The sequence below is a fragment of the Staurois parvus genome, unplaced genomic scaffold (genome assembly GCF_062004578.1).
Source record: "Staurois parvus isolate SC_StPar_1 unplaced genomic scaffold, SC_StPar_1.0 ptg000978l, whole genome shotgun sequence".
Classification (NCBI taxonomy): Eukaryota; Metazoa; Chordata; class Amphibia; order Anura; family Ranidae; genus Staurois; species Staurois parvus.
Window position 1 is genome coordinate 944798 of NW_028318774.1, and position 12920 is coordinate 957717.

Genomic DNA, 12920 nt, shown 5'->3' on the forward strand with positions numbered 1-12920 from the left:
AACTTAATGGCATGAAGTGCTAATATGCACTGCATACTAGCACATGACAGACTTTCCTGTAAAACGGATCCCTCCAGCAGCGTGCTGTCACCACTGAGAGGGCTTCCTTCTTCACCCAGTCTTCCTTGCAGATTCATGGGCTGCAGCTGTTTGAATGGCCGAGCCATGATGATGTCACATTTGCGCATGGGAGTCATGATCATGGCACAACACTCTGGTTGACGGCACATTCCATGTGCCCTCAATTCACAGCCGTCACCAGCTGCAGAACTGAATATCTCCTAAATTATGAACGTTTAGGATATATTCAATTTACCTACAGGTAAGCTTTATTCTACAATTACCTGTAGGTACAAGTGGCCAAGTGGAGTTTGCTCCTGCTTTAAAAGTCCTAAAATAACACTCAGCCGAGTGACCAAAAAAGCAGCACCTTCTTTTTTTTTTTTTTTTCTTTTTTTTTTGTAGATGGTTCTCCTGTGAACTTTATGGTTGCAGTGCAGTCCTAAGCTTATTATTTGATACAAAAATGAACTATTAATGTAGTATTACACCCACACTTTGGAGAGATTTTCACCCACTTCCTGTTGTGTCAACAGGAGACAGACTACTTAAACACATTGACGGGGATTTTAAACTATTCCCCTTCAGAAAAAAAAAGTTTGCTTTAGATGTACGTTAATCCTATATAGGGAAGTTGCTACAAGACAGATTCTACCCTTTTGCTGTATATCTAAATGCTTATACACTGAAAGAAATGTATGATTTCCAGGTACTGCAAATATCACAGATCAAACATAACTGCATTGGTAAAAAGGTGCAAATCACAGCCTGCCTACAAAAGTATCTCCTTGTCTTGGTCTGACTTGTGTGGGGCAAATAAGGATTTTTCTATATTCGGTATAAACCTATATAATCTAATCTAGAACGTTGTTGAGAAACACTAATTGAGACTTCTTGTTTCCTAATAGACATAATGATAGGAATGGGATATTCAAAAGAGGAAATTCAAGAATCCCTCAGCAAGATGAAATACGACGAGATAACAGCTACCTACTTGTTACTTGGAAGAAAATCCTCTGAGGTAGGACAAACTAGCAGGCTACACAATTAGTTGCACATTTAGGTCATGGCTGTGCTATATGTGCATTTGGAAAGGAATGAGTCACATGGCTCCACCCTCTACTTTTGAAACTTGTATAACTTTTTTCTAAAGCAGCCCTTTTCAATATGTGTATTATCTAAGGCCCCTTTCACACTGACTGTCCGATTGGGTCTGCCTGTCATTTTTTCAGGCGGGCCTAATCAAACCATCTATAGCTTTCTGTGGAGCATCAGGTGTCAGCACTGACACCCATCGGCATTCAATACGATCCTGTATACTAAAAATAGATGGATGGGGATCGTTCCCCATCCGTCTGTTGGATTGGATGACAGTTGGATGGAAACGGACAGGCGGTCCGTTTCAATCAGACCGCCCCATAGAAAACAGCGTCCTGTGTCCGTGTCTGCTCTGCAGGTATGGACCCGTCATCGGCCTGCTCAGCCTGGATCAGTGGAGAGATCCCCCACTGAGAAGGCGGATCCGCTTGATGGACTCCATCCCATCTGAAAGGGGCCTGAGGCCTCATTCACACCAAATGCTTTGTGGCTATGCTGACAGCTTTTTCCAGCACAGCCCCAATGTTTAGACAAGCAAAATGCCTTGTTTCCAATGATGTCAGTACTTTTTGCAGTACATGCAAACCACCATTGCAATTATGATGGCAGAGAACAGGCAAATAGTGCAAAGCGCGTTAGCATGGTCTCTCCCAGCTGCCATGTGATCAGCGTGGCTCGTTGGTGTAAATGAGCCCCGAAACAACATTTCATTCTTTTTTTTTTTTTTTCTGTATCTTTCCTATGTTTGCTTACATGCAATTGAAACCGCAAAAGACAGCTAGGGTCTCAGAATGTAGTTTACATTTACATTATTGTAGTCAATGCGTCTGTCCTATGGGATGCAAGCACATTTACAAAATATTTCCATGTAGTTCTAATTTAACCAGTCATGTTCTGACTACACGGGAATTGGCAGATGCTCTTAGAAAGCTTTACAGCACAGTACAGTAAAAGTAAACTACTTATGAAATGTCTGTACTCAAAAAAATCAAAATATTGAAGTGTTTCCTTTTGATTGAAAAGGTAATACATGTAGATTTATTGTAGATAATACATAGATAAATAAAGGGTAACGCCAAGCCTTCCTTTCTTGGACTGAAGAGAGCTTTGAGTACCATTTTCTCCAGTAAAGGCAAGCCCAGGTACAGACTGGTATAGTACATGTGAAGGCAACACACTGTAGTGCATGGATTGCACTGCTATATGCACATTTCCACAACATTTGAAAAATAATCTTTTTTTTTTTTTTTTTTTTTTTCCTTGGCTTCCTAGTGGTCACATGACAGCTGTGCCATTGTTTTTGGGGGTTTTTTGTCCCTCCATGCAGGGGCTGTGCGTGTGCACCTGATAAATGTCCTCTTTCTGTTCGACTACATTGCCTGGCAGCACTTGCTAGGGCAGTGGTTCTTAACCTGTGGGTCGCGACCCCTTTGGGGGTCGAATGCCCTTTCACAGGGGTCGCCTAAGACCATTGGGGGGAAAACACACATTTCCGATGTGTAGAGAGCAGCTGCTGTGTAGAAAGCAGCTACTGTGTAGAAAGCAGCTACGGTGTAGAAAGCAGCAGTATTGGAGGTAAAACGACACTTCATGAATTATAATTACTGGGTAAATAATTTTATGGTTGGGGGTCACCACAGCATGAGGAACTGTATTAAAGGGTCGCGGCATTAGGAAGGTTGAGAACCACTGTGCTAGGGCATTTACACCAAAACTTGCACTTGCCAGAACTGGACTAGAGAGCGAGATCTTGTACATGCTCTGCAGATGTAGGCGTTGCAGTTTCCATGCTGATGCGTTTCAGAAAAGGTGCATGCTCGTGTGAAACTCGGGCTGAGCAGCCCATACAAATGACACTAGTGTGAACCGCGCCTTAAGTGGTGTTGGTCCTCTGCAGGAAGTGAGGTCACCATGGAAAAAATAGGATCATCAATTATCTGCTAGGAGTACAGGGAGTTGAACTTGGGTGTATGTAGGAGTGAATCTTTAAAGAATGCCCACTAATTGGTAATAACAATGTTTTTGCATAAAGGGGATCTATAATACACAAGTGTGGATACTTTGTGGGTGTCATTTTTGTTCTGTTTTTTTATATGTTAACCTTTTGGAATGTAACTTCACGGCAGCTGATGATACATGTCCCCTGTTTACAGTTGGATGCCAGTGACTCCAGCTCTAGTAGTAACTTGTCACTGGCTAAAGTAAGACCGAGCAGCGATCTCAATAATAGCACTGGACAATCCCCTCACCACAAGGTGCAGAGAAGCATCTCTTCCAGCCAGAAACAGAGACGGTACAGTGACCACGGTGGGTAAACAAAACTCTTTTACTGCAGTACAGGTTCACATTATTTTTGCGGTGGCAGTTTGTTACTCAGCCCTCGGTTACTTCATTTAAAGGAAATGCAGCCCTTATTAACTGGAATTGTGTGATTTTCTTGGGAGTACTGTGCAGCGTGGAGAACCAGAACTGTATGGCTATGCATGTTGAAGAACTTTCTAGCAGTCAAACCATCTTCTGTGGTGCTCTCAAAGTGCTAAATACAGAGAATGTGTGAGAGTATGTATACCTTTATGTGAACGATTCTACCAAACAAATGTTTTATCATTTCTGTGATTCATACATCCCTGCTATAGAGCAGAATCATAATCAGAAGGGTGACATGTTTATACAAATCCTTCATTTTTCTGTGTCACCTCCCCTCTTTCACCCTTCCAAAGAACTGAATGGTCCCTTTAGTGAGATCCTTCCTGTTCTCATTTTCTGTGTGTCTGGCGTATCACCTTCCATTTCTGTCCCCAGTACCTGAAACATGGTATGTTAGATGTTTTGTTATGATTTCATCTCCACAGGCATGACCTTGCCAGTGATCAGTACTTCTACTGAGCTTTGAGGCCAGTTGGTGTTTAGATGTACTAATTGTAATGTGGAATTGCAACTTTATCAATTTAGAAATTCCCTCATCCTAAAGAGTATACAGTGGGTATAGAAAAGAATCGCCCCCCCCCTTTTTTTTTAAATCAGATCTTTTTTTATTGAACAAAGAACCAGCAAACACAAATGCTCCTGTGCTTGGGGATGGACTCGATGCAGGCTACAACCACATAAGGAATGTCCTGGAACATGCACACCTTGCTGCCCTCAATAGACCGGGGAAATCCAAATATACTGACTGAGGAAAGAACAAAGAGAGGGCGCACAGGCCTAGTGCATTACCATAAAAAATAAAGTATGTTTTGTACTCACAAACGACAATATAGTCAAGGCACATCATAAAGAACAGCTGGGTCAACACCGCGCTGAGTGACAGTCCACAATAGGGAGTGTAGACATCCAATATGCTGACGCGTTTCGAGGACTTGCCTCTTCCTCAGAGCCAACTGACCAAATGTCTGCTCCCTCTTTTATATGCTCACTACTAGTTGAACCAAAGGTCACATGGGTCGTCCTGGACACTCCCCTATGCAGGTGGAGGAGTCACAGGGGCAATTGACATAGTATAAGTAAACACATATATAAATATATATGTATAAATAAAACCATTGCTGAGCTGTACGTGTTCCCTAGAGTCCTACTCTCATCATTTTTGTCTCTCTCCCAACCCCCTCCCCTCTTTTTTTTTTTTTTTTTTTTTTTTTTTTTTTTCCCTTCTCCTCCCCCCCTTTAGTGCTAGTTCCATCATTTCCCTTGTGACCTATAGTCGGCATACCATCCACTACAGATGTATGCTTTAAATATATTCATTTTCATCAGCTATGATTACTATAGTATCATCAGTATAGCTACCATTACCCTGCATCCTTACACATTAGGTTGCTCACTTCACATTTATTATGTAACCCTTAGGCACATGCAATACATAAGGGATACATAGCCATGTATACAAAAAATATAAGTACAGATCCCAAACCACAACATTGTCCATACAATGCTTCTTCCCTTTTTTTTTTTTTTTTTTTTTTTTTTTTTTTTTTTTTTTTATAAAACTTCAGAACAAACAAAAAGATGGCAAAAAGAATGAGCACAAAACCAAAATAATCTAAACTCAGAAAATCAAGCTGCCTCAGCCTATCCATGTGTAATTTATAGATAGATCAATGCCTGCCAGAAGCAAATTTTCTGTGTGTGCGTCCGTCCGTCCCTAATACCTGTCCAGGAGCTGATAGGAAATCACCCCTCTTTAAAATCACATTTTGTTGCTTTGCAGCCTACAATGAAGTCAAACAGTTTTTGTTTTATCCAGATGTATTTACCCTTATTACACCTTATACCATCCAAGTGAAAGCTATAACTCCAACCTGTCAGAAAAAAATAAAAAATTCAAAAACAAAATCACAGAGTTTGAAAAAGATCACCCCTTTGTGTCAGTATTTAATTCCAGCCTTTAGTCTTTTGGAATATTTCTCCAGTAACTTTGCACATCTAGACTTTGTAATATTTGCCCGCTCTTCTATGCAGAGATGCTCAAGTTCAGTTAAATTTGCTGGTGACCTTTTGTGGACTGCAGTCTTCAAGTCATTCCACAGATTTTCAATGGGGTTTGAGTGTGGGCTCTGACTCGGCCTTGCAGGGACATTCACCTTTTTCTCCTTCAACCACTGTGTGGTAATGTTTGATGTGTGCTTTGGATCATTGTCATGTTGGAAGGTAAATCTTCTTCCCGTTGACAGCTTTCTGGCAGAGGACAGCAGAATGTCCTCAAGAATTTGACAGTATATTTTGCCCCATCCATTTTTCCTTCCATCCTGACAAGTGATCCAGTCCCTGCTGGAGAGAAACTCCCCCCCCATAACAGAATATTACCACCTCCATGCTTTACTGTAGGAATGGTGTTATTTGGATGGTGAGCTGGATTGGATTTCTGCCAGACCTATTGTTTAGTGTTAAGACAAAATAATTCAGTTTTAGTCTCATTTGACCTTAAAGCAGAGTTTCAGCTGAAATAAATCTACAAAAACTGTAGCTGCTGACTTTTAAAATACAGACACTTACCTGTCCCTCGGTCCAGCGGTGTCCTCACCATGATTGGTTTCACCAGCCGTCTTCTCTCCCCGGCGCCGGTATCTTCAGTGTGGGCACCCGGCTGTGACAGCTTGCGACTTCACATCCGGGTGCACATGCGCGAGCAGTGCTGTGTTTTGTGAAAGGCCCCATATTCTTCCGGGACCTGTCATGTGTCCCAGAAGACTACAGGGGAGAGAGGGGGGGTAGGACAACCTCTGTTTCCGATCACCTAGGCGATTGCAGTGGAATCGGGTACCTGTTGGAGTGGCGTCCTGATCTGGGGAGGGTCTGTGTTGTACCAAATACCTTCCACTTCTTAATAGACTTCACGGTGCTGCTAGGCATTGACAAAGCCTTTGAATTTTTTTATGTTTTTTGTATCCATCTCCTGACTTGTGCCTGTCCACAACTTTACCCCATAGATCTTTTCACAGTGCCTTGCCACCCATAGTTGATTGCTTCATTTGTACTTCCAGGTACTGAAATGCTTCAGGAAAGCGCTTTGCATGCTTGGCTAATCAAAATGACCACAGCTGATCACAGGTGAAAGTCAAATGGCTATGTGTGCCATTGAAAAGGTGATTTAGCTGCACATGATTGAGTTTACAAGTCATTCCTAGGAGGGGAGTAATCCTTTTTCCAACTCGGTGATTCTGTTTTTAAAATTTTTTCTGACATGTTGGTGTTACATTTTCACTTGGATGTTATAAGTTGCACGGAGTAAAAACAGCTGGATGAAACAAAAAGTGTGTGTGTGTGTGTCCTCATTTCAGGCTGCAAAGCAACAAAATGTGATTATTTTAATTTGGGGTGATTCTTTTCTATACCCACTGTACTTTTATATTAAACATACAGCTTGTTAGAAGCTATTTGCAATGATTAGGTATTAGAAGTGGCCTTCTCGGAGCTTGCTTTGTGTCCTAATATTTGCAGTAGTGTGTGAATCCTCTTCACTGCTGTCCGTTTGTACCTAGGGCCCAGAGTGGTGTCGCTGAGTCCTTTCAGACAAATAACAGGTGTGTTCTCTGTTCCTGTAGCTGGCCCTGCCATCCCTGCTGTTACAGTTTACCCAAAACGAAGCCAGACGAGCACCACAGATAACGATCTAAAAGAAGAGGCGGTACAGTCTCGAAAGTCAAGTAGCAGCGCAGTCAGCGGGAGGGGTGTGACCCCTCCTAGCCCGATGCTTGGAAATGCAAACAATCCTAATAAAGCAGATATCCCTGAAAGAAAGAAGAGTTCAGTTGTACCCAGTGTAAGTACATGGTCTATTCTATATATTTTTTTCTGGAGCATATTGGACGTAACTGAAGAATAGATGAATGTTTTAATTGGACAAAGCTCTGTGTCCTGGGATCAACTCCGTATTAATGCTCATGCTTTTGGAATAGTGGGTATAACAAGTCCATATAGGTATAGTGGTCATATGCCCAGTCTTTGCCCATATCATATTTTTATGAACAAAAATAATTTCCAAGTAATATGAAAATCTTTTGAAAAATTACCTTTAGGTCAATGTTATAATAACTTTAATGAATACCTATAACAAAAACTTTCCTTTTTTTGCATTGAAATTAAAGCAAAGCATTAATTTGCAGGTTAAAAAATGTACATTTATTATATTTGGTTGTAGGAGCCTGTACAGCATTGAACCAGTGATCAGTAGATCGCTGGTGCCATGCAGGTCTCCTACAGACCTGCCAGTATATCTTGCTTGCCTGTACAAGGGATGTACTGGCAAGCAGATATACTGACAGGAAGATTCCATGAACCACCACGGTGCTCCACAGCACCATAATAGTTCATTGAGAGCTACAAGCTGACAGCTGCTAAGGCTGTCGGGACTTTTAGTTCAGTAATTCACACAACTGTATGAATGAATGATGCGGCTGCATGGGTGGAGCCCCGCACAGCTGCACTGTTTTTTAAAATGACAGCTTGTACGGGTAACTTCTCCCCATACTGCTGTCACGGTGGGGGGGAATCGGGCAGTGGATGCAGCATTAGGAACATGTTACCGGTTTCACCCTAAAAATGGATGGCGCATGTAAAATGTTCGCAAAAGGTGAACTTCTCCTTTAAAATTGAATGTTACATAGAACAGTCTGCACTGCAAAATCAACTTCAGTTTATAATTTCCTAAGCTGGCATGTGGTCTGTTACATTTGAGTACCTTGTACATAGTTGTAGGTTTTTTTTTCATACAGATTAACTTTTCAAACTGTTTTTTTTTTTTTTTTTTTTTTTTTTGTTTTTTTTTTTGCTTTTAGGTTTACTGGTCCTTTTAGGCCCCATTGGTGGGGAATGGATTATTTGTCACTCCAAACATGATGCGTGCCAAAATCTTGTACTTTTAACATGACCCCTCTTGCTGTGGGAAAACTGTGCCGGTTTATGGAACTGACATTTAAACAGGATTATATTGTGTTACTGCCAGAAAGTGCCCCATGGTAGAAAGTGTAAATGTTAAGGGTCCCCATCTAGGTCACATCATAAGATGAAAGTACAGGAAAAAAAAAAGGATATTTATGAAAGTGTAGGATTTTACACTCAAAAATTCAATGTATTTTTTTCTTTTTCCCATCAGAGTAATTCTACATCCGGAGGAATGACCCGTCGGAATACTTACGTGTGCAGCGAGCGCGCTTCAACCGATCGGCACTCGGTCATTCAGAACGGCAAAGAGAACAGGTATGAAATAAATGTTGGACTGTTCTGAAATATCCGATGCTTTACCTATGCAAGGCTTTGCAGCAGCACATTATTTTTCTAATTGTTTTGATTCTTATGCTGATATGTTCTAAGGTTGCACTGATAATAATGGCAAAATATGAAGTTTTAGTCCATTGGCATCCCGTAATAGTAATTCATAGATCTGTATTACCTGTTATGTGTAATGATAGCTGTAGTGTAGTGAAAGCCACTGGATATTTTAAAAATACAAATGAAAAGGGTTCAACCTGGCCACTTACAACCACATTTTGCTTGGATTTGATCTGCAAAATCGGGAAAATTTACTAAGTGCTAAGCAATGAATAGACTGTTGCTCATTTTTACATGTCAAAGTTCTACAACAATCCCTAGATAACAGCTGTGTAAAAATCGACTTTGCATATTCGCTCTTATGTGCCTTCATCCCTGCTGTCCCCTTTGGCTGTCATGTCTTTCTGTGGGAAAAGGTTAGCCAGCAGAAAATTCCAACCAATCTGTAAAGAAGGGACAATACATTGTATCCAGGAAGACTGAACAGGCTGATGATGGGTCAGACTAACAAAGGTAAACTCGATTTGTCACAGACTTTTCACAGCTCATGTCTAGGGATTTTCTATAGGGATGTGCAATAAGAAGCTTGCAACAACCACTATGTACAGGTACTGACAGGGGGATAGCAAGAGGAATGGCAAGGGTCACTTTAAATTGGACTTTCTTTCAAATCTTTCTTTTTAATCCACGATCCCACATTCTAGTGTTATAAATACATATATATATATATCTGTATGTGTGTATGTATATATATAGATATATAGAGATATAGATATATAGATAGAGATATATATATAGATATATAGATAGAGATATATATATAGATATATAGATAGAGATATATATATAGATATATAGATAGAGATATATATATAGATATATAGATAGAGATATATATAGATATATAGATAGAGATATATATATATATATATATATCTCTTACAGACTTATTACAAGTAGCTGAGCTGCTGAACCAGGCCATCGTGGCTATGGCAGTAGCAGGAGAAGATCCCCTGCTAGGGTCATAAAAAAAAAAAAACATGACCAGAAATAAACAGTTTACCACTCATCCATTTGTTTGGGTGAAAAGGGAGCTAAATCCACCCTCATTGTTGCTGGGGCAGAAGTGGTTAATTTTGTGTTGTCACTGAAATAGATTTTAGATTTATTTTTAAAGCCCTGCAGTCTTTTTTAAAGCAACCCCGCCCCCCAATTCCAGCAACAGCCTTTTTACGTAGTGTTATGTAGGTCAGTACGTGTTGTGGCGCTCGAGCGGAAATTTGCATAATGTTGCTCGACACAGCACAGAGATGTCAGTGAATTGAAGCAGGCAGGCCGTCTCATTGCCCGTGGCCATGGGCACACAGCGCTACTTCTCAGTTTCAGAAAGGCAAAATGGTTCAAAGGAGGACACCCTCTCCTTCAATCAGCATTCATTGCTAGCACCTCCGGGAGCGGAGGAAGTTTTCTACACAGGACTTTTACCCCTGAATGGATAACATAGGAGTAAATGAAAATTGTGCAGTGTTTGTTTAAAAATGATGTATGACAGTACAAGATTATTTTCTTTTTTTTTTTTTTTTTTTATCTGTAGAATTTTCTGCTCTTAATCATGTGAGCCTGTTTTATTGGTCCATTATACTGTTCTGTCTGCCCAAACCTATTCCCCCCTCCCCATCGCAGCCTGACAGGAATTTTCACTTATGCAACTAGTCCTGCCTCAGTATTCGCCATATCCTCCATCTTTGCTCGGCTGCGGCATCCGAAATCGATGTCCATGTCAGCCTCCAGGCATTCGGAGATGTTACCGCCAATTGCCAGTGAAGCAGATAACTTCGAGCCTGTGTAAGAAAAGAACACATACGTATAACACAATAAACCAAATCTACCCCTCCCTGGTCAGAAAGTAATGTCAAACTAACATGTACCTCACTGCCCCTCGGTGTTGGTCTGTCCCCCCAGTTGTAATACAAAGCCCAGGTATTGTATTGCTTGCTGGGTCATTATTTATTTTTTTCTTCGTCTTTTCCTTTCTTGTAGTAAAAAGTGCCTAAATGTTCTCCATAGCAACAATGTCATTTGTGGACTCATAGAAATATTATATATTCCTGCCATTACAGCATAATTTGTGGAAAATAAGAGCTCTACCCAAAACTGTTTAAGTATATTTAAAGCCAAAACGTTTTTGTTGTGGATGGAGTAGGGGAGGGTTAAAAGCCCTGCTCATTACTGTCTGTGTCCCCACTGGGGAGATTTCACTCACTGCTTCTCCTGGTGGTGGTTGTTGCTGGCATTGATAGTAAGGGAAAACCGAAAATTGAGTCTTTACCGAAATAGGAAGAAGAAATCTTTCAATTGGGACACCTATTTCTGTGGCATATATATAACAGGGCTTATCTGTGCTTTGGACTGCATATCTCCAAGCACAGAAAGCTTGTCGGGCACAAGTTTTAACCCCTTCCTATTCTGTCCAAAACAAGAAAAAAGGTGCTTTACATTTACTTTTAATAATGGTTTCTCACAGTAGCAGTTGCAGGGAGCTGGTGCAGCAAAGTTCCTGAAGTATTCTCTTCCCCTCTTGTGCTTGCTGTCTTGCTGCTGAGGTCAGTGGGTCAGAAGCCTAGTTCTAACCAGGTGGCAGTGAGAGGAGGAAGTTGTTCGAGTAACTTTGTGCAGCAGTTTGATCCAAACTGCAGTCCTACGGGCGGAAATATTGATTTAAACCCAGGCTGCTCTCTTAACCATCCCCTCAAATTGTTCGTTGATGTCCCTTTAAAGCAAACTTGTCATTAAATGCATCATATTTATTAAACCGGATATATTCACATTTATTATTGAAAGTATTAAAGTCCAACTGCGGTTTAATTTTCTCATGCAGTGTGTCCCCCTGTACTCCACGATTAAATGTTTGCTTATTTAGAGGGAAAGCAATAGGTAGAAATACCTAATGCCTCTGACAGGCTTTCCTTCTCTTTATGTGACCAGTTGCATCACTTCTCTGCCTGACTGACGTCATCACACACAATGCAGAACCTGCAGATCTGTTTTGTATGTGAGAACAGTGAGGGCCCGTCCAAATTCCAGGGCAGAAAAGCGTGACCACTGTTAGGGGGAGTGAGAAATAAGATAAGTATTTCTACTTTCCCAACTAGCCCAGCAAGCATTTAATGCATGAAGTGTGTTGGGATATCCCCCTGCATGGCTAAATTTAACAGCAGCCCAGATTTGGCCTTTAAAATGGTTTTTTTTCTAATACAGAAAAATTAACCCTTTGGTTGTTTTTATGGCTAAATCAGAGTGGTGCCTCCTCTTCCCTTTATCATTGCTTTGGGCTGGGAAGTTGGGGTAGATAGACCTCAAGAGGGTGTGTTGTGTGTTGTGTGTGTTGTGTGTGTGTGTGTGTGTGTGTGTGTGTGTGTGTGTGTGTGTGTGTGTACACCATATTTTTTCCCTCCAATGTCCGTGCGTCTTATGGAGCGGCCAGCCCGGTATTTCCCCCGTGTTAGAAGGCCGGTCGCTCAGCTCTTCTCTGCAGACCTCCAGCGGTCCTACCTGTTCCTTGGTCCAGCGGTGTCCTCAGTCTTCTCTCCCCAGCGCCGACATGGGCACCCGGCTGTGACAGCTTGCGGCTTCAGGGGCGAGAGGCGCTGCGCTTTGTGAACGGCCCTCTAATCTTCTTGGAGCTGTCACGTGTCCCAGAAGATTACAGGGAGGGAGGGGGATGGACAACTCCACGGGAGTGGGAGCAGGTACCTGTCAAATTTGGGTACCCCCCTCTGCTCCCCAAAGGTCTTCTCCTGTACTGTATCCGCAGTCTCTGGTCATCCCCTGTACTGTGTCCGCAGTCTCTGGTCATCCCCTGTACTGTGTCCGCAGTCTCTGGTCATCTCCTGTACTGTGTCCGCAGTCTCTGGTCATCTCCTGTACGGTGTCCGCAGTCTCTGGTCATCTCCTGTACCGTGTCCGCAGTCTCTGGTCATCTCCTGTACCGTGTC

The 12920-nt window shown here is 41.7% G+C and overlaps 1 protein-coding gene across 8 annotated transcripts in view; it reads left to right on the forward strand.

Moving 5' to 3' along the window:
* The window catches only part of MARK3 (microtubule affinity regulating kinase 3), a 139462-nt gene that overhangs the window by 103218 nt on the left and 23324 nt on the right, over nucleotides 1–12920 (forward strand). For 4 of the 8 annotated variants that reach the window (XM_089657230.1, XM_089657232.1, XM_089657234.1 and 1 more), the window contains exons 11-15: nucleotides 969–1081; nucleotides 3312–3465; nucleotides 7200–7417; nucleotides 8750–8853; nucleotides 10609–10770. In XM_089657230.1, the coding sequence (XP_089513356.1) occupies nucleotides 969–1081; nucleotides 3312–3465; nucleotides 7200–7417; nucleotides 8750–8853; nucleotides 10609–10770 (751 nt within the window). The remainder of the gene's footprint in view (nucleotides 1–968; nucleotides 1082–3311; nucleotides 3466–7199; nucleotides 7418–8749; nucleotides 8854–10608; nucleotides 10771–12920) is intronic. The other 4 variants (XM_089657235.1, XM_089657237.1, XM_089657236.1 and 1 more) reach the window with 1 other exon arrangement.